We start from the raw sequence: 18,313 nt of genomic DNA, 5'->3' as shown, positions 1-18,313 counted from the left end.
ACCCTAGTAGAGTCAATGGAGAGTGGCAGCAGTGTGCTGAGGACCACGTTCCGGCTCACTGCAGAAGGGCCTGGTCCCTTCACATCTCGGTGTCCTCTGCAGCCCTGGTGAGGCTTCCGAGAAGGCAGTTGTTAGGCACCTGCCCTTGTCTCTGGTCGGGGCATCTCAGGGAGTCTGAATTTCCATTCTTGGTTCCATGTGGTGTTGTGAGCCGGGGGCTTTCACAGCCACTTTCCTTCCTGAGATGCAGTCGTGACAGCATCAGACCTCCAAGAGATGGAGCAATGGCCCCTAGAAGCTCTCCTAAAGGCTGGTGTTGCCTCCAGCCAAGATATATCCTCCTTTGGGTCCCAGGTGGAGCTGAAAGAGGAGGCAGAGGGAACCCAAGGGAGGGGTTGCATGTTTCCCACGGGTGAGAAGTTGGTATCATGGGGGTGCACATCCTGTTGACCACAGAGGAGGGGAGCTGTTCAGCGCAGGCAGCTCTGGTTTCGGTTCGGATGCCCTTTGAGAAGGCCGAGTCCTGAGGTTAATTAATACGCACGCTTCCCAATTAAAATTGGAAAGAAAGAAGATGTTTGATTCAATCAGGCCTTTTCTCTGCTTGTCTGCCAAATTCTAGTCTCTGGGAGCTGATTTTCATTGTGTCCCGAGTAATTTAGACATGGGCTTGAGATCTCAGGCTACCCAGCATAATCTACACTCTTTAAACTCTATAATTAAAGCAGATTCCCTTGGAGGACATACGTCAGAACACATTCCCCAGGGAGCTCAGGCAATATATGTCCTGGGTGGACAGGTAAAAAGCTGCTGGGAGAGATGTGTTTTGTGATGAAAAGCGCAGCCCTGAGGTTTCTTGCCCAGATTCCACTGGGGATAGTTCGGCCTCAACATTCCCCTCCAGGGTAACTAATTCTCTGTGCACAGGGGAAGTGGGGCTTGGCTAACGCGAGGTGAGGCTGGGGCTGTGCTCAGACTCCACCTTAGAAAGCAGGGTCCTGGACAGCTGGGGGCAGGGCCAGCCGGCCTTATGACAGGCTCTCATTGCTGTGTTGTGCAGCGTTTGGAACAGATAATGCAGATGCTAAAAACCAGCTGCTCAGCATTAATAAGAACATACGTGGCATTGAAATCAGGAGTCCCGTAGGATGTGCTCATTAAGGAAAGTGCTTCCCACTCACTTGGTAGTCATTTACTTTTACGTAGCTTTGTTTAGTGTTGGGGGACCTGCACAAACCGCAGCTTCTCCTGGGCACCTTTGGGGCTCAGGGTGTGAGCTGGGGAACGGCCCCAGGCTTTGTGCACAACAGCAAAGCTCGTGCCCTCTGCCCTCGGAATGGGTGCTCCAGGGCCCTTGCACCCTGGCTGCCACTGCCAGAGCTGGACATGTGCAGCAGATGGGCAGAGGAAGGCCAAGCCGTGGGACTGCCACACACCAACGCTGTGTTTTCTGAAAGCGGAAACGAGGAACCACTGGTGGCTGCCTTGTTCCTTACCAAGATGCTGCCATGCTCCTCTGCTGCCGTGGAACGATTCTCTCAAGAACTGAAGGAGGCAAATGGAGACACTGGGCTAGGCATAGGAACCTGGGGCTGAACCCCAGCTCTGCTGCATTCTTGCTGTGTAACCCTGGGCTGCTCACATAACCGCTCTGGGCCTCAGTTTCTACATCTGTGAACTGGGGATAACAATACTTCAGCTTGGGATGGCTCTTTACCTTCCAACAATGAACCAGTCTTCCCTCTGTGCGCCGTGCCAGGGCCTAATGCGTGAGCCGCTCACCTTCAGAGACTCCACCTCCCTCACAACAGAGGAGAACCTTGCTCAAGCCCCTGGTGAATGGTCTCCACCTCACCAAACCAGAGCACATTAGCCTTTGCTGTAGAGAGAGTGAAGACTGGGATTGCAGGGCTTCTGCTCGCAGGACTGATGTGCAGGTGACAGAGCTTAGAGGCGGCCCTGCCCGGGCTGGGACAGCAGGGGCCGTGCAGGTCGGGGGAGAGGAGCATTGGCAAGTCCCTCTGCCATGGCCAGGACTGGAAGGGCAGGAATGCTGTGGGCTGGGATTGGGGCACTGAGGGCTGTATAGAAGCCCCTGAACTGGCACTCCAGGCGGGGCTGTGGGTGAGGATTAAAGCGCACCGGAAGAGCAGCGGGAGGCGTCTGCACGGTATCCTGCTGCTGGTGGCCCTTGGACTCCATGAGCAGGAAATGGACACACAAGGCGCAGGCAGAGAAATCCATCGGTTGTACTTTTTGCTGATGGTGGAATTGGAGGGCGAGATCCCGATTAGGCCATAATCCGAGAACATTAGCATCATTATTGTGTAATTGTTTCACGGTAATGGCCCCAGCCCGGATGCTGCAGGAGCCAGCAGCACAGCCCTTCGCTGTGTGGTGTGGAGTAGCTGGAACAGGAGGCAGGGGGCTTTCATCCTTTTTATGTAGCCAGCTTGAATACGCAGGCCTGTAATTCGCACTTATTTCTGGGGCTTGGCTGTTACGGAATCCTGGGGATATCTTCCTGCACTGACTGAAGCTTTGGAATTCTTGGTGTCTGGGGTCCCTTGGTTGAATGGGTGGCATGGGAGGAGCGCCACCAGGAATTCAGCAAGGAGACGGGGATGCCTGTTAAGCCCCTTATGCAATGTATTTTCCTGAGCTCCCCTGCTAAAATGGATTAAAGGAAAGCGATAAGTCTGTGGGATTTCCATGCGTCCAGAGGGATGGAGAGATATTAAAGGTATTAACTTTTCTGTCTGGGGTGATGATAATTCAGTTTTCAGCCTGGATCTGAACTCTGCAAGAAACCCACGGGGAAGCGGCACATGCAGTTCTGTAGAAATCAGCTCCCGAGCAGAATCACAGCGGCAGGAAAAGCCATTGGGGTAGGAGTTGGAGGAAACTGGGTGGATTTGAGAGGCAGCTCTGAGGATCTTGGTGGCTGGAAAGTCAGCACGGAGCAGGGCGGGATGAACTGGTTCTGATAAAATAGCTGCCCGCATTTCACCCAAACGAAACACTCCTGGGAGGGAAGTTGCCTGTTCAACCTTGAAGTGTGGGGGCCTCCAAACACTGGAAGGCTTTGAGTATTCAGGTGCTAAACTCTCAGCCCCATGGAGTCTAACCAAAGAGGGTGGGGACGGAGTGGTCTCTCCTGACAGGGTAGAAGCTGTTGGTGGGATATGTCATTAATTGTGACAATAGCATTTCCGGAGTGACCTGCCCATTGCAAACACTCTTTACAATGGAACAATACTCTCCAGAGACGGTGAAAAGAATTCTCATGACACCTCTGAACAATATTTGTTTTGAGAGAGAAAAGCAAACCATGTGGCATGTGGGAGACTGTTTGGGGCGGCATTAAATGAGGATTTGTTTTTCATTTATACTTCGATTTAGGCAGCGCTGGGATTGTGTTTGGTTTACTGGGCAGAGATCCTGTAACTTGGACATCTTGCGTGTCCTGGAACGGGAGGCGCCCAAGAACAATCTGGCTTGAGAGAGCAGGATGGATTCACGGTTCCTAAAAGGCCCCTTTGCATGCTGCTGGGTCTTTGTCTGGCCGGATACTGCTTCTTTTAAAAGCCTGTGGGTCTGGTGCTGCTCTCACGGACACAGGCAGGAGTCTGGGGAAAGCACAGGAGAGCTAGTGAAGGTTTTCAGGTGTAGAACTGATGTATGTGAGAGGAGAGCCAGCCCCAGCAGACATCTTTGACCTGGATGACCCTGTTTGTACTGAAAGGATCCTTCCCAAGATGGCTGCGCTGGGGGCAGGCTCTCTGCAGAGAAGCTGGTCTCTTAGGGTCCCTGGGTTAGGGCTAAGCCGTGTAGGCCAAAGTTAAATGAATGTGGGGGCTGCACAAGGCGGATGGGTTAGGGCTGGGCTGATGCCTGCTGGACAGAAGAGCCTCAGTGTGTCTCCCCTCAGCCCCAGGGGGTGGGATCTTCCCGGTGAAAACCTCCCCTGACGGGCCAGGCTCAGGCAGTGCCGTGGTCAGCAGAGGCAGGCTGCTGTGGGCAGGGGGTCTGAGTGCCCTGCAGTCCCTAACGGGGGGCTGGCTCTCCCTTCTCTCTCCCCTGCAGCCCTGTTCACAGAGACCCCGCATGACATGACGGCCCACGCTGGGGAGGACGTGGAGATGGCCTGCTCCTTCCGAGGCAGTGGCTCCCCCTCCTACTCGCTCGAGATCCAGTGGTGGTACGTTCGCAATCACCGGGACTGGACAGACAAACAGACGTGGGCTTCAAACCAGGTAACGCCCCCCGGCTGGCTTCTCTGCCTCGGAATTACTGCCTGAGATTTGTTGGCGTTTGCCTTTGGCAAACCAGACCTGCCCTCCCCCAATGCCAGGGGGTGGTGGGGGGTCCTGCTCACGGGCACTCCCCTCCCGCGAGACTGCTGCCCCTCCCTTTGCTCCTGCCACTGCTGCCAGCAGCCTGGCAGTGTGCCCGGTTGGCAGGTATCTCTGGGCTGAGCCATTTTATTATAGTTTGCCCAGGGTGTTTGTGTCTCCAGCGGGCTGAATATGGAGACTTTATCCCAGTGGACCCCTCCTTCCTCAGAACCCATGTTTCGCGGTGGAGTCTGTTTCCCCAGCCCTCCCCAGATGGGAGGAAGGATTCTGGCCGCCAGTCCCACCCCACCATCAGGGATCATACCAGGATGTTACAACAGGGAAGGTTACTTCCCAGAGTCCCAAAGGCCACGCTCTGCACCTTGGCTGGGCTGGAGCAGCTGCGGGGGGGTGCGTGGCCTCCCCCTGGTGTGTCTCTTTCCCCAGTTACCTCTGATGCCAGCTGGCCAATCCTGCTGGGTTTTGATAATATCATAAATGGATTTGTCTTCGTGCTCCTGTGTTCTCCCCTTGTGTCACCACTGTCCATCCCGTCATTGTCCGCTCCCCTTTCGCTCCGGATATCAGTCCTGGCAAACAGCTGTCTCTTTATTTCTCTTTCTGTTCACACAGAGATAAGGGCCAAATAATGGAAAGGCAGCTTTAGATATTTTAATGAGGCTGTATTCTTGTGTCTCTGGCAGTATTACCATAAATTGAGAGACGTGTCAGAGAAATGCTATCACTCGACAGCATTGCTGTAGAGCAGGGTAGAGGGAGAGTGAGGCGGGGTGGAGGGAAAGTGACTCTCAGCATGAGCTGAATGCCGTGCCGCAGAGCTCAGACAGCTGGGTCCCAGACAGAGCAGGCTCACTGCACAGCTTAGTAGGCCATTCAGAGGCATTGATTCTCCTCGGGGAAAGTGCTGAGCTTTGAAGCAGCTCAGAGTCCAGAAGGATGGGGAATGGGGAAGCAAGAGGGTCATCCCGATACTGAAACCTAATGCAAACCCCAAATCTAAAACCTGATTCCAGCCAGGAGCCTTTACCGATCAGTCCGGGCTTGTCTCTGTGTGGCCTAGCTGTCCGAGACTTTCCCTTCACACTGTCGCCTGTAGCACCCAGCCCTGCCCGTATTGCCCCACACAGCTGGGGTATCACGGCCTGCCAGTTAGAAGAGCAACCTGCTAAAGAAGTTACATGCAAATTGTGGCCGCAATATTTGAACTTAGGAACAGAAGATAAAACCAGAGCCTGTAAGCTGGCACCCCCCATGCCCACCGATGATGCTTGGTGCCTGCGGGTCGCCGAGGGGTCCCAGTTCTGTATCTGGATACTCAGAGCAGAGGCTGGGGCTCTACTTAGGTACCCACCTTGGGAAATGGTGCTCAGCACCTGGAACAGCTCCCCCGCATGGGAGGTTCGCAGTGTGGGGTGGGGTGTGGCTCTCTGCAGCAGGGTGATGCCACCTGGAACGGGTGAGGAGAGAGAGGGCAGAGAACAACCAGCTCCGTGAACGGCTGGTTTCTTCCCCTCCTGTTCCTTTCTCCATTTCCTTTACCCCAGGCCCCTCTGTGCTGCCCGGGCTCAGCAGCAGCCTTGTCCCTATGCAAAGAACGTCTGTTCACTCCTAGATGCTCTGTGTGGCAAGGCTCCTGGGCTGGGGCAGGGTCCTGCCTGGTGTGTTCTCCAGGGCTCTTCCCAGACCACCCTTAAATCGCTGGGCCCACTGAGCCCCTTTCCCTGGGCGGATTATTCCCTGGTCTGAAGTCTGGGTTCCCAGACATCCAGCCTGCATTTTCCTCTGCCCAGACTGGTTCTGTTGCTCCCGGACATCCATCCCAGTGATCCCTGCATTCCTTAGCCATCATTGAGCCCAGCAGCACGTTGCTAATCTCTCCTCATATATCATTCACCCCAGCCCCTTCATTCGGCTTTTGCCTTCCTATTTGTCATCATCTGCCTGGCGCGGAGGGGCCCAGAACTGACTGCAGCATCCTCGGCGTGCTCCATCTCCCCGTCTCTGGTCTGGTGCCTCTGTGCCTGTTGCAGCCTGGTGTCATCATCTTGCATTGCAAGCTCCTTTCTAATCTGCAGTCTGCCAGGTCTCTCAGGCCAGGAGCAGCCTGTGTGAGCAGGCAGGACTGGTGCCTTTTCCAGGCGCAGCATTCAGAGCTGAAAGGCTGAAGCAGAATGAATTTTTCCTCTTTTTCTTTCACTGCTGAAACTTTCACTCAGTAGCACGCTCGCTTCCCCTCCTCCACACTACATCCGCCACCTGCCTTGGAAGCATCCATTAGGGGCTGAGGTGTGAATTAGTCTGATGGGTTTTTCTCCCCTTCCAGCTAAACTAATGGGTTCTCATCTCTCCTTCTCTCGCCACCCCCATTCCTCCCTCCCCGACAGCTAAAAGCATCTCAGCAGGAAGAAACTGGGAAGGAGGCGACGAAAATAAGCGTGAGTTTGGATAATGACTTCTGGCGAGGGCTTTAATCGAGGGTACAGCTGTAACTTTGGTCCCCGAGATGCTGGCAGCTTGAACAAAAATTGCCCTGTTCTGTTTTTTAAAGACCAAAGAGTCTTTTCAACTTGGTTTGAAAAGCTGCCGGTAGGAGAACTAGTGCATGTTGGGATCAGGAGCTGGTGGCCACTCCGCAGTGAAGGCTTCCAACCCACGGCGCATGAGTGCCGTGTGGCACTATGTGGAGTGATTCCCTCCCGGGGGGCTTGCTTTGGAATCTAAGCCTGAATTCTGGAGAGCATTTATGTATGCGCTCAAGTCTCACTGATGTACAGTGCAGTACGTGCTTGTGTGCTCTTCTGAATCGGGGCCATACATTAGAACAAAATGACTGTTAGCCCTTGAAGCAATTATGTTTTCTGCAGTGTTTTAAACTTCTTTGGGGTCTTAAGTGCCTGTCAGTCTGTCAGTCCCGGTGCAGCGATGCCCTTTCTCTGCCCAGTGACCACGTGATAAATCACGTCATTGGCCTTTGCCAGGGAAGGACAGTGAGAGAGAGAAATGGTTTGGGCCAAAGACTCTGGCTTCCCTTCTGCTTCCATTGAGGATGCTAGAGGGGGCGCTCCAGGCTGGAGAATCCAGAGGGAGAATCCGACTGAGGGATCCACTGCGCCAGCGCTTCCGAACTGGAGCATGGGACCAGTCAGGCTGCTAGGCACATGCCTGCTGCACATCTTCTGGTGGGTCATCCCACGGCTCCAGGTGGCCCCACACAGCCAGGTTAGGGGTCCGCCCAGCTTGGGAGCTCAGTCACTGCAGAACTAGCCTATGTGAAGGGTCCGATCCTGAGTGCTGAGTGCCCTCCTTCCCCAGTGGAGTTCGTGGGCGGCGAGGGACTTTGGGTCCTTGCAGGAGTGCTCATCCCTGTGGCTCTGGTGGGGCTCCTTGCATGAGTGCAGGTTGCTGGCAGGAGGAGGGCTGCAGCCTTAAACCTTGTTTATTAGCATTGCCTGGATGCTCTGGCTGCGAGCAGGGCCCCAGTGTGCAGGGGGCGGCACAGACAAGTCGTGAGAGACAGTCCCTGCCCCCCAGAGCTCGAGGTCTGACCAGGCCAGACGGCCACACGAGAGGTTTCCAGCCCCAGGTTACAGGCGGGGAGCTGAGGCACGAGGACCCGAATTCTCAGTCCCACTAAGGCCCCTGTCCGCTGCCTGCTGGTGTTGAGGAGAATCTGGCCCCAAGAGGGAGCAAGTGGCCCCTGTGCACACAGGGTGTCTGTGTCCCAGATGGAAATTGATTGCCTGAGTCCCAGGTTTGGGCCTTTGCTGCAGACCCCACCCTTTCCCTCACCTCCCCGGAGCACAGCTGCTTCAGTCCGAGCTGGCCTGAGTTCTGCGAAAGCCCCAAAGCTCATCCCAACCCCATTGTCGCACTCCCTGAACGGAGGGTGCAGACAGCCCAGGATAGATCTCCTTTGAGTTCTTGTAAAAGCAGCAGAGCCCTGAGGCGCCTTATAGACTAACAGACGTATCGGAGCAGGAGCTTTCATGAGTGAATACATCTGAGGAAGTGGGTTTTCACCCACGAAGGCTCCTGCTCCAAAACGTCTGTTAGTCTATAAGGCGCCTCAGGACTCTGCTGCTTTTACAGATCCAGACTAACACAGCTACCCCTCTGATACTTGAGTTCCTGAGGCATGTAAGGAACAAGTTTACACTGAGAAGAAAATAATCAAATTGATTTAGAAGATTAGAAGGCCGAAGACATTTTGGCTCACATGAACGGAATGAGTAGACACCAATTAGTTAAATAAAATAAATGGTCCTGGCCGCCTGCTGTCACTGGCGTCTTCGCTCCCTCCCTGTCGGTCTGGCTCCCACCTGCGCTTTTTCGCTGCTCTGGCTCTGATAAGGCAGGCGGTCACAGAGACTTGCTTCTCAATTATCTCGCAGCTCATGGCGGAGACGGGTTTTGCTCAGGCCCAGGATGACAAAAATAGCAAAATATTTTAAAGGTCCTGGTTCTAACTGCCATTGCTCTGACTGCCTGGGATTTTCAGAGCCCTGCGCTAGCCCAAGGAAGGCCGAGCGAGCCCAGCACATCACTCCCATGTTCTGTGCTGAGTTTAACAGCTGAGCTCACCCCTCCAGCGGTGGCACTCCCCAACCTCCTGTCTTCTTTGGCAGGAGCTGACGGTGCTCAGTGCCTCACAGGATTGGGGCCTGAAAATACAGATACAGGCAACTGGAAACTCCCAGGCTGATCCAGCTCCAAGTCTCACGACCTAGGGGCATCTACTCTCATTTCAATGTGTGGGGATTAACATGGGTAAATCCTATTGACAATAATGACTTCCCCCATGGAATCCAGCACGCAGAGCATATCCCCTGGGCCTAGTCAGCTGGGTCATCTCCAAAATGTTGAGCCACATTCATCACCCTTCACACATTGTCCCACCGGGCATTTATTTCAAAGAGCGTGTGATGTGGATGTGTTTCAAACCCTGATCTAGCTGAGATTTCTCTAGGGCACCTGTCGTGCTGCTGCCTCGGCGCTGAGGCTAGAACAACTCACCCTCATTAGGGTGCTTCTGTTTAGAAAGTTCTCAGGGCCCGATTCAGACCTGGCGTCCAGGGACTCTGCTACTCCAGTGGAGTTTCACAAGTCTGAATGTGGCTCGGGTGTGGATTCTGTGTAACAACCTAGGGCCGTGCCCCCTTGGACTGTGGCCTCGTGAACCCTCTGAAGCTAACTAGCCGCGAACGCTGCTCGTTGTTAGCCTGGGAGAGCTCCAGTGTTACTGGTGCAGACAGGCTGCTTCCCCTGCTGATTCAGTATCTGTGGGAAATAGGGTGTCACCATGCCATTGAAGAGAGATTCAACGGAGATCTCAGCTACTTGTGGGCATCAGAGCACACAGAACCTTCTCATAAGAATCAGGGATGTTAATCCATGTGCCAGGGCCAGACGCCAGGGAGAGGGGCTCCATGTTCCCCCCAAACACTTTGTGCCTGGGCTTCACTCTCCCCCACAGCCCCCCGGGTGCTGTCACAGCTGCTGCATGCCATGCAAACGGGGGCTGTTTCAGTGGCAGGGAATGACTCCCGGACAGAGTGTCGGCAGGGGCTGGACAGGACCGAAGGCAATGTGTAAATGTAAATCACCATCACTCCAGTCAGAGACACAGACTTTAGGGCTAGGAGGGGGATCACCAGATCAAGTCTGACCTCCTGTGTACACCCACCCACTGACCCACCAAGGTCTTACAGCCCCCGGGGCCCTAGACTGTTCTGTGCATGGGCAGAGAATAGGCGGGAGTGAGGCGCACCATGTCTGAGGTCCCTGCTGTGGGAAGGAATTCAGTGAGCTAAACCCAGCTAATCCTGGCAAGTGACACCCGCCCCCCCAAGGTCCCTGCCAGTCTGACCTGGGGGGAAATTCCTTGCCCAGCCCACATTACTGTGTGCATAACAGCACCCCGACCGGCTCCACTGGAGCAATGCTAGCAGGTTAGAGGCGTTGTATCGATGTGCCGAACAGGCGGGAATGGCTCCAGCCGGCTGCGTCAGACTGGGTTGAACATATGCTGGAAGAAGTCCTCAGTGGCCCAGAGTGAGTGTACAGGCAAAAATATCCCCATCTCAGCCCCCCGTGCTTTCCTCCCCTGGCACCCTGGCAGCGCTAGCCTGTGTGCGAGGCCTGGGGATGCCAGCCCAGCTGGTTTGGGTCATGTCCCTGCCTGGGAAAGGGCAGCAGTGAGAGAGTTACACAAATTAGCACTGGCTCCATCTCCTCGCTCCCCTCCACCAGCACAGTCCCAGCCTGGCCCGGTAACGCTTGCTGGTGGGACCTTTGGAAACGAGCAGCTCAGGTACAGGGCTCCCCAAACGTGCGCCTGCTCTCGTGCCTTTGGAAATCCGGGCAAGCATGGGTCCTTGCTGCTCTGCCTGTGCCAGTTCAGTGCGATACGCTGTGTCGCTGGGGTGAGCGTCAAAGCAGCAGCATTGCCGAGCGACCAAGCTCTGTGAACCACCCGGCCCACTCCTTTTGCGACTTCTCTTTCCTGGGCTGGTTTCGATTGATTCCAGAGCTCTCTGGAAACTGCCCCGGTTTGGCTGCTTTTCCACCTAAACCCAGCACCAGCTCTGACTTCCTAGCTGCTCATCCAAGATGGGCTGGGTGAGCCTGGTCCGTTTGGGGAGGCAGTGTTGCCTGGCGTGGGGTTTGCTATGAGCTCAGCTTCAGGGCCCATCAGTCTGGCCCCAGCTGGGAGGTCAGAGACCTGCCTGTCCAACGTGTATGGAACCGGCCTGGGGCCATGCAGCACATGCCTCTTGGAGGTGCTGAGCACCCTTGCTTCCCTTGGTGGGACCGTGGTGCCTTCATGATTTAGCCCCCCTGTTGGGGACCCGTGGGCATTTGGGACAATCCACTGCTGCTCACTGGCTTCATGCCCAGGCCGCCAGGCACACGGCCGCTCCGCTCTGCATGGTGAAGAATGAAGGTGTAGTGTTAAAATGAAAGAGAAGCTCACTGGCCCTTTCTCAGCCCCAGCCGGCCGGGACCCCCTGCGGGCCACTCCCAGCGAGCGGGAGGTGTGGAGGGAGCACAAAGGGAAGCAGATGGGAGGCCACGAAGGCAGAAGCTACGGAATGATCATAGAATCTCAGGGTGGGAAGGGACCTCAGGAGTCACCTAGTGCAACCCCCTGCTCAAAGCAGGGCCAATCCCCAACTAAATCATCCCAGCCAGGGCTGTGTCAAGCCGGGCCTTAAAAACCTCTAAGGAAGGAGATTCCGCCACCAAGGAGAGTGCCTTTGGAGATATACCTATCTCCTAAAACTGCAAGGGAACTTGAAAGGTCATTAAGTCCAGCCCCCTGCCTTCCCTAGCAGGACCAACTACTGATTTTTAGCCCCAGATCCCTAAGTGGCCCCCTCAAGGATTGAGCTCACAACCCTGGGTTTAGCAGGCCAATGCTCAAACCACTGAGCTATCCCTCCCTCTGGATCCTGGGGTGGGGTCTTCTCTTTAACTGCGCAATTGCATTTTCCAGCATAATTAGGCAGTTAATTGCATGCCTGAATGTGATCAGTGCATTTTCCTGTGTAACTGTGATTGATTCCCAGGCAGGCTGGGGATGATGCTTCCTCCAGCTCAGGCCATGGGGAGAGATTCGCTTTTGAAAACATTTATTTATTGATTGTTGTTTTAAACATCCGTGATTATTAAACGTTTAGAGACTGGGAAAGAAATGCAGGGAGATGAGCCGTCCCTGCAAGAGACTGTGATAAAATGTGCAGCGTCCGAAGGGGAAGTAAAGCAAACACACCCGGCCCCAGAAGGCAAACCAGGCTCTGCGACCGACGTGTGGAAAACGTCGCATTGAAAGCTCCCGTCGCCAGGTGTTACCTGCTCAGACTTAGTCAGATCATAAATAACATTCTCGGCTCCAGAGAGTCCGACTGCATTACAGCCCAGAAACCACCTTCCCAGAACCTGTCTGCATTAACCCCCATTCACAGCTTTTCAGCCAGAATGAAATTCAGCCCCGTGCAGGGGCCAGCTCCAGACCTGTGTGTCCGGGGGACTCAGGAGGACTTCAGCCTTGCTCTAGGCTGCTCTCCCCGGGAGTGAATTTCACCCCAGAGGCGGAAGAGAAGGTGCTTTGAGCTGAGAGAGGCACAAAGGAAACTTGTCTCCTTATTGTAAACAAAAACTGCTTTCAAAGCAGCCTGTACGGAGTATTGGGTGGCATTTCAAGGTGCTTTTCCAGCAGCTTGGGAGGCAACAGCAAGTGCACGTGTCTGAGTTCGTTAGCAAGCTGCTGGCTTGGTGCATTTGGGCTGTCACCAAAAGGCAGTTATGCCCATACAGCAACTGCATTTCCCTAGGAGGGCAGCGTTGGCCATGCCAGGAGAGACTGCTGGGCTACCAAGGCGATCAGTGTCCAGTTGCAGCATGGCCAATATCCAGCGTGTCAGAGAGAGCCTACAAAAGAAACCTTCCAGCATCTAGCCCAGCGTCCAGTGGCTGCACCGGAGGAGAATATTCCTTCCTGACCCCTGTGGCGGTCACTTCACAGCCTGAAGCATGACATTTCATTACTTTTATCTCAGCCTGCATCACTGCAGATATTATTAGTGATCATAAAATTATCCAGCCCTTTTATAATCCAGCCACAAGACGGGACTGTAGGACCCACTAGAGCAGCAAATTCCACAGACTGACTGCAAGATTTGCAAAGGTTTCCTTTTATTAGTGCTAAATTTACCAGCCATTAATTTCTTTAAGTGACTCCTTGTTCTTGTAATACAAAGTTAAAAGGAGGAACTGATCCTTTCCCATGACATCCTCCAGAATCTCCCGCCCTTCAGCAAAAGGACCGGATAGCTCACCTCCCTTCAAGGCTGCAATACTTGGTGTTGTGTGTAAATTCTAGCCAGACCTCTAGCCTTCCCCATCTCGGTAAGCAGCTGTACTTGGAGAGACAGCATTGTCCAGTGGAACAGGGCAGCAGACTGGGCCTCATGACTCATTGCGTGACCTTGGTCTAAGTACTGGGCCTCAATTTCTTCATCTGTAAAATGGGAATAATGATCTTTTGCTTAACTTTCCAAAGTACTCTGAAATCTGTGGATGAAAAGTGCTATATAAATGCAAACTGCTATTTAAATTCCTTCCTGACCTTGCTGCAATCAGGAGCATGAGATTTGCTGACCCTTTTCCTAGTCTGCAGCTACAGGTGTGAGTATTGGTCACAAAATTATCCAGCCCATTCTAAAAATTCATCGACAGTATTAGACTCCCTGGCAGCTTCCTGCCCAGCTAACTCTCATGTTGCATTTTGAAAATGCGGGAGAAAAAAATCTTAGTGACAGCTTGGCACTGCTGTACTGGTGTTCCTTGCTGCACCACAGGGCCTTCAACCCCAGCAGAGGGCAGGGGGAGATTGCATGCCAATTCTCTGCTGGGTTTACAGCTGGAATGATCATTGGCAGCTCTCTGAGATTCTCATTAGCAGACGCTGCTAAGGGGATGTGGCAGAGCAGCTATAACATGTTGCTACCATGCAACCTGCAGCCGCCTGCAGGTCTCAGGAGCACCCCATCTGTGGCTGCATAATGCCAGGACCCCCAGACTGTGCGTCCAGCCCGACCACCTCACTCCCTCTTAAGGCATCAATTCATTACTCTCTGGCTCCATGGCCTGCAGCTGCAGAGCACATGCAGCCCTATAATTAATCCATTCATTAGGCTGGTGACAGGTCTCTCCTGCTCGCTCAGCCTGTGGCTGGGTTTGGTTCTGCCCTGTTGCTGCTTCAGCCGGGGGTTCACGACTCCCAGGCTGCAGCCTCCAGGCCAGACGCTAAACCCACAAAATCCTCAGCTCACCAATGCAGTGGTAAGGAGAAAAATGGCCTTTCCCATCCGATGTGATTAGAGGGAACAGAGCCAGGGGCCTCAGGGCGGGTTATAAATCTGATTTATTGACCTTATCCAACAGCAGCAGCAGCTTGGACTAGTGCGTAAGTCTTAAATTTCATTGGGTGATAAATACTAAGAGCGAATCAATTTGGTAGAAAAGCTAATTAGCCTGCATGGTTCTGCATCGATCTCAAACACAGCTCGGTGAAGAATGCTGGATTTCATCACCTCGGCTGGAGCAGCTGTGGGCTGAAGGATCCCATCGTGCACAGGAGCTGGGGGTGAGGGGTGTGCAGTAGAGGAGATGATGTTATGTCCCGGCCAGTGGCTGAATATTTCTCCTAGCACAGGCTGAATGGCATGTATCACAAGCGTGAGCTGCTTCATCCTCGTGCCTGGGGCCCTGGCCTGCTCCAGTTTGCCTCGTTGTCACGGACTCGCAGATCGTGCCCCCTCTTGGCCCTGTGCAGTCCGTGGGGGGTGCCCCTTTCAGTGAGACAGCCCTTCTTGGGGGTCCACTCTCTCGGGGTCAGGCCCCTCCACCTCCTGGAGCCGCACCTCTCTGAGCCTCAGCACGTCTGTCTCTGCCGTGGGCCCCCTCAGGGAGTCCTCGCGCTCTGGACCCTCTGAGCCTCCTCACCCCTGAAAGAGTTGATGCAACCCTGCTCTCTAGCCCGGAGTGACTCTCAGCCAGCGTAAAACAAGAGGGTTTATTGAGAGTTAAACCCAGCACAGGAAACTCTCAGGGTCTCAGGCCTGGCCTCCCTCAGCCCAGCACATCCCAGTCTCCCCTGCAGCCAGGTGGGCTCTGCCTGCTCCCCCTCTCCAACCCCAAGCCCCCCTGCTTCCCAGCCCGGCCTCAAGCCCCCCCTCTGTCCATTGTCTTCTCTCCAGGTAAACAGGGTCGTAAACAGGAAGGCCTGGGTCTCCTCTCCTCGCAGTCCTCCTCCGGCCCCTCTGGCTGGAACCGGCTGGTCAGGTCACTGGGGTCCTCTCTCTGCAGCCCTTTGTCCTCCCTCTGGCCAGAACTGGTTGTGTCTCCTCGGCTGGGGTCCCGAGTCCCCCTCCGGTCCTCTGTAACAACAAACTCCCTCTCCTCTCACCTTGTTAAACCAGTAACACCCAGGGACATTGAGACCCACCCCTGTGCATGCAAACCCTGGAAGACACAGAAAACCCCCAGAAAACCCCCCACTTGGTCACACTCACCTCTTGCCCCTTTCACTGGGGTGGTTAATCACAGGGTCGCTGATCTCACCAAGGGGGCAGGGCCTGGCGTGAGCCAAGCGCTGGGGGCAGCCAGGCACTGATGGTCACTCGCTCCAGCTGTAGCAGAGACCCAGCTCCCGTGCCCCCATGTTTCTTCTTCTCCCTCTAGCTATGGTGGCTCTGGAGGGTGCTGCACAGCCGGGGGGAGATGGACCTAGTGTGGGCCAGGGGCGCCGGACCTGGGGAAGGCTTTTCAAGGGCTGCAGCAACTGCTTTCCCCTGCCCTGAGCAAGAGCGGAGCCTGGGAGCAGCTGTGACCCTGAAGCCTAAGGCCCCACCCACCCCGAGTTGTTGACGCCTTCCTTGGGGGCAGAGGCAGATTAGGGTTTTGTGGGGCCCTGGGCCAGAGCAAGTGGGGGCCCTTCCCCACACTCCTGCCGGGGAAATGGGCTTCTGCCCATCCAGTGCTCCTGCTGGGGAGCGGGGTCAGGGTCCGGGGGCCCTGCACCACAGCAGATGGGCTGGGTGGATGGACAGAGTGGGGCAAGCCCCTGCACCTCGACCCCACTCCCTGACAGGAGCGCTGGCCAAGCAGAGCAGGTCGGGACATGGGGGTGCCCATTTTTCCAGGGTCCCCCGTTGGTCCAGTGGCTAATCCACCACTGCGTGGGGGCATTGCATGGAAAGGTGTGATGGAGAGTGGGGGGACTGGGGACGGGCTGCCCCGCCTAGGGGCTGGTGGGGGTTAGGGGAGCTTGTTGTTGGAGCCCTTCTGCTCTCAGCGCTGTGCTCTCTCCTGCTCCCCGCCAGGTGGTGAAGGTGGTCGGCAGTAACATCTCCCACAAGCTGCGGCTCTCCAGGGTGAAGCCCACCGACGAGGGGACGTACGAGTGCCGGGTGATTGACTTCAGCGACAGCAAAGCCCAGCACCACAAGGTCAAGGCCTACCTGCGGGTGGAGCCGGAGGAGAGCTCCGAGGCGCCCCACCACGGCTCCTCCGCCAGGCACATGCAAGACACCCAGCTGCTGGGCGGCCAGCTCTCTGACCACGCCAGACTGAGTGGCACCCCCTCCCACCACCAGCACTACCACCACCACAAAATGGGCAAAGAGCTGAGGAAGCGAGCGGCAGACACCTCCTGCCTGCTGTAGACTGAGCCGGCGTGGCACAGACCAGGCTGCTGGATCTCCCCCACCCCTCCCGACACACACACACACACACACACATGTCTCTCCCCACCCCAGACTGGGCAGAGGAGGAGTGCACGAGGACCGGTGCCGGGTCGATGGAAATCTAATGCTCCAAATCAGAGACTAACGTGTGTGTGCGCACACTCTGTGACTCTCGCATGTACCCCTCTCTCCCCACCCTGCCAGGTAGCTATGGATTTTTAAATTTCTTTAAAAATACCCTTGAGCTGATGATGCAGTGCCGTCTCCAGGACTCGAATGCAGAAATGGGACCTCTCTGTTCCCAAGTAGGGTGTGACCAGAGGTGGGGAACTTCCCCGGTGCCACCAGCTTGTAAGGGGGGGGGAATCTCCCTGCTGTCTGTGCCCAGGGGAGGGGCTGGGGCTCATTTCCATGGAATATGGCCACTAGTCGCACTGGTTCCCCTGGCTGGCCGTGTGCAGACAGGGCTTCCAGCTTTGTGCCAGGTTTAGTGTATGCCAGCTGCTCCCCCCCCCGTTTCACATTGCTAGCTTTTTATGACTCTAGTGAACCCATCTGGGTCTCTCTGTATGTGGGAATCGCAGTCGCTCCCCTTTGCTTTGCCCAATGAGTCCTGTCCTCCCTCCCGCGAGAGACCCAGTGTAGGATCCAGTCATGTGGATACAACTTATGTCGCTCATTTCTATAGACTGTAAATAAAGTTACCTCTTCCTCCTCCAGGTGCCACAACCCGCCCCACCCCCCAGGCCGGTCAGTCTCTGAGGGCATGGGAGGAAGAGAGGGGCACTCTGAATGGGTTTTAATGAACCATCCCATTGGCTGGAGGGAAGGGGCAGAAAACGCCAAGCTGCCTAGATTTCATTTGGATAAAAGATGGGGCCTGGGTCGGTTGGTTTGTGCCTAAGCTTGGGGAAGTGCAGAGCTCTGCCATCTGGAGTTAGCCCAACCCTGGGGCCCAAGAGCCTTAGGGAGGTTTTGCACCCAATGCCCCTCTTTCCTCATTGCATTTCATGGAGAAGTGGGGAGGGGCTCGGGCCTGGCTCGCTCCTGAGGACTGGTGATGGTGCCCAGCCCGCTGTAGGACTCAGGCTGACCTTCCCGCACTGTCGAACCCGCTCCTCTGTCCAGGGAGGGGGGTGGGTTCAAACCACAGCCCGATTCTGAGCATTCCTACCTTGGTTCAATATGACAGGCTGAGCCCAGCCTGTTCCTGGGCATGCGTTAGTATTTCTATGTGCGCCGATCATCCGCGGGGAGGGCGAGCTGCAGCCCGCAAGAGCAGCTCCTGGCACGGGCGGGAGGCCATGGGCTCCCTGACCTGCAGTCACACAGCAGGGGAAAGGGGATCTCAGCTGCTCTCTTGCTCTAACCTCCCCATGCAGCACATGATCCAAGCTGTGACTTGCAGCCCCGCTGAAGCGAATAAAGCTCTTTAAATGAACGCAGCCTCCGCCTCTCTGTTCACAGCAGCGTTTTACAGGGGGCCTTTAATAAACACTGGGCAATATAATTGAGCAGGGTACCATGTGAGACAGCATCCCCACCCCATGACAATGACCCCTGGAGGTGCCCCGCAGCCATGACGCACCCTAGCCTGGTGCTGGTCCCAGCTGCAGGCCCTGCCAAGCTGCAGAGCAGCACTTCAATTCCAGCTGAGGGTTTAGATTCCCTGCAGCTGGGGGATCAGCTGCAGCTGCCAGTCCTGCT

At 55.4% G+C, this 18,313-nt stretch overlaps 1 protein-coding gene across 2 annotated transcripts in view; it reads left to right on the top strand.

Moving 5' to 3' along the window:
- Positions 1 to 17,245, top strand: part of VSTM2L (V-set and transmembrane domain containing 2 like) — a 45,236-nt gene extending 27,991 nt beyond the window's left edge. Inside the window, exons 2-4 of one of the 2 annotated variants that reach the window (XM_050917750.1) lie at positions 4,087 to 4,256; positions 6,743 to 6,793; positions 16,244 to 17,245. In XM_050917750.1, the coding sequence (XP_050773707.1) occupies positions 4,087 to 4,256; positions 6,743 to 6,793; positions 16,244 to 16,585 (563 nt within the window). In that variant the 3' untranslated portion in view covers positions 16,586 to 17,245. The remainder of the gene's footprint in view (positions 1 to 4,086; positions 4,257 to 6,742; positions 6,794 to 16,243) is intronic. The other variant, XM_050917751.1, reaches the window with a different exon arrangement.
- The last annotated feature ends 1,068 nt before the right edge of the window (positions 17,246 to 18,313 follow it).

The sequence above is a fragment of the Gopherus flavomarginatus genome, chromosome 11, assembly GCF_025201925.1.
Source record: "Gopherus flavomarginatus isolate rGopFla2 chromosome 11, rGopFla2.mat.asm, whole genome shotgun sequence".
Taxonomy (NCBI): Eukaryota; Metazoa; Chordata; order Testudines; family Testudinidae; genus Gopherus; species Gopherus flavomarginatus.
Note: the sequence above shows the minus strand (reverse complement) of the source record. Positions and strands in the feature narration are given on the sequence as shown.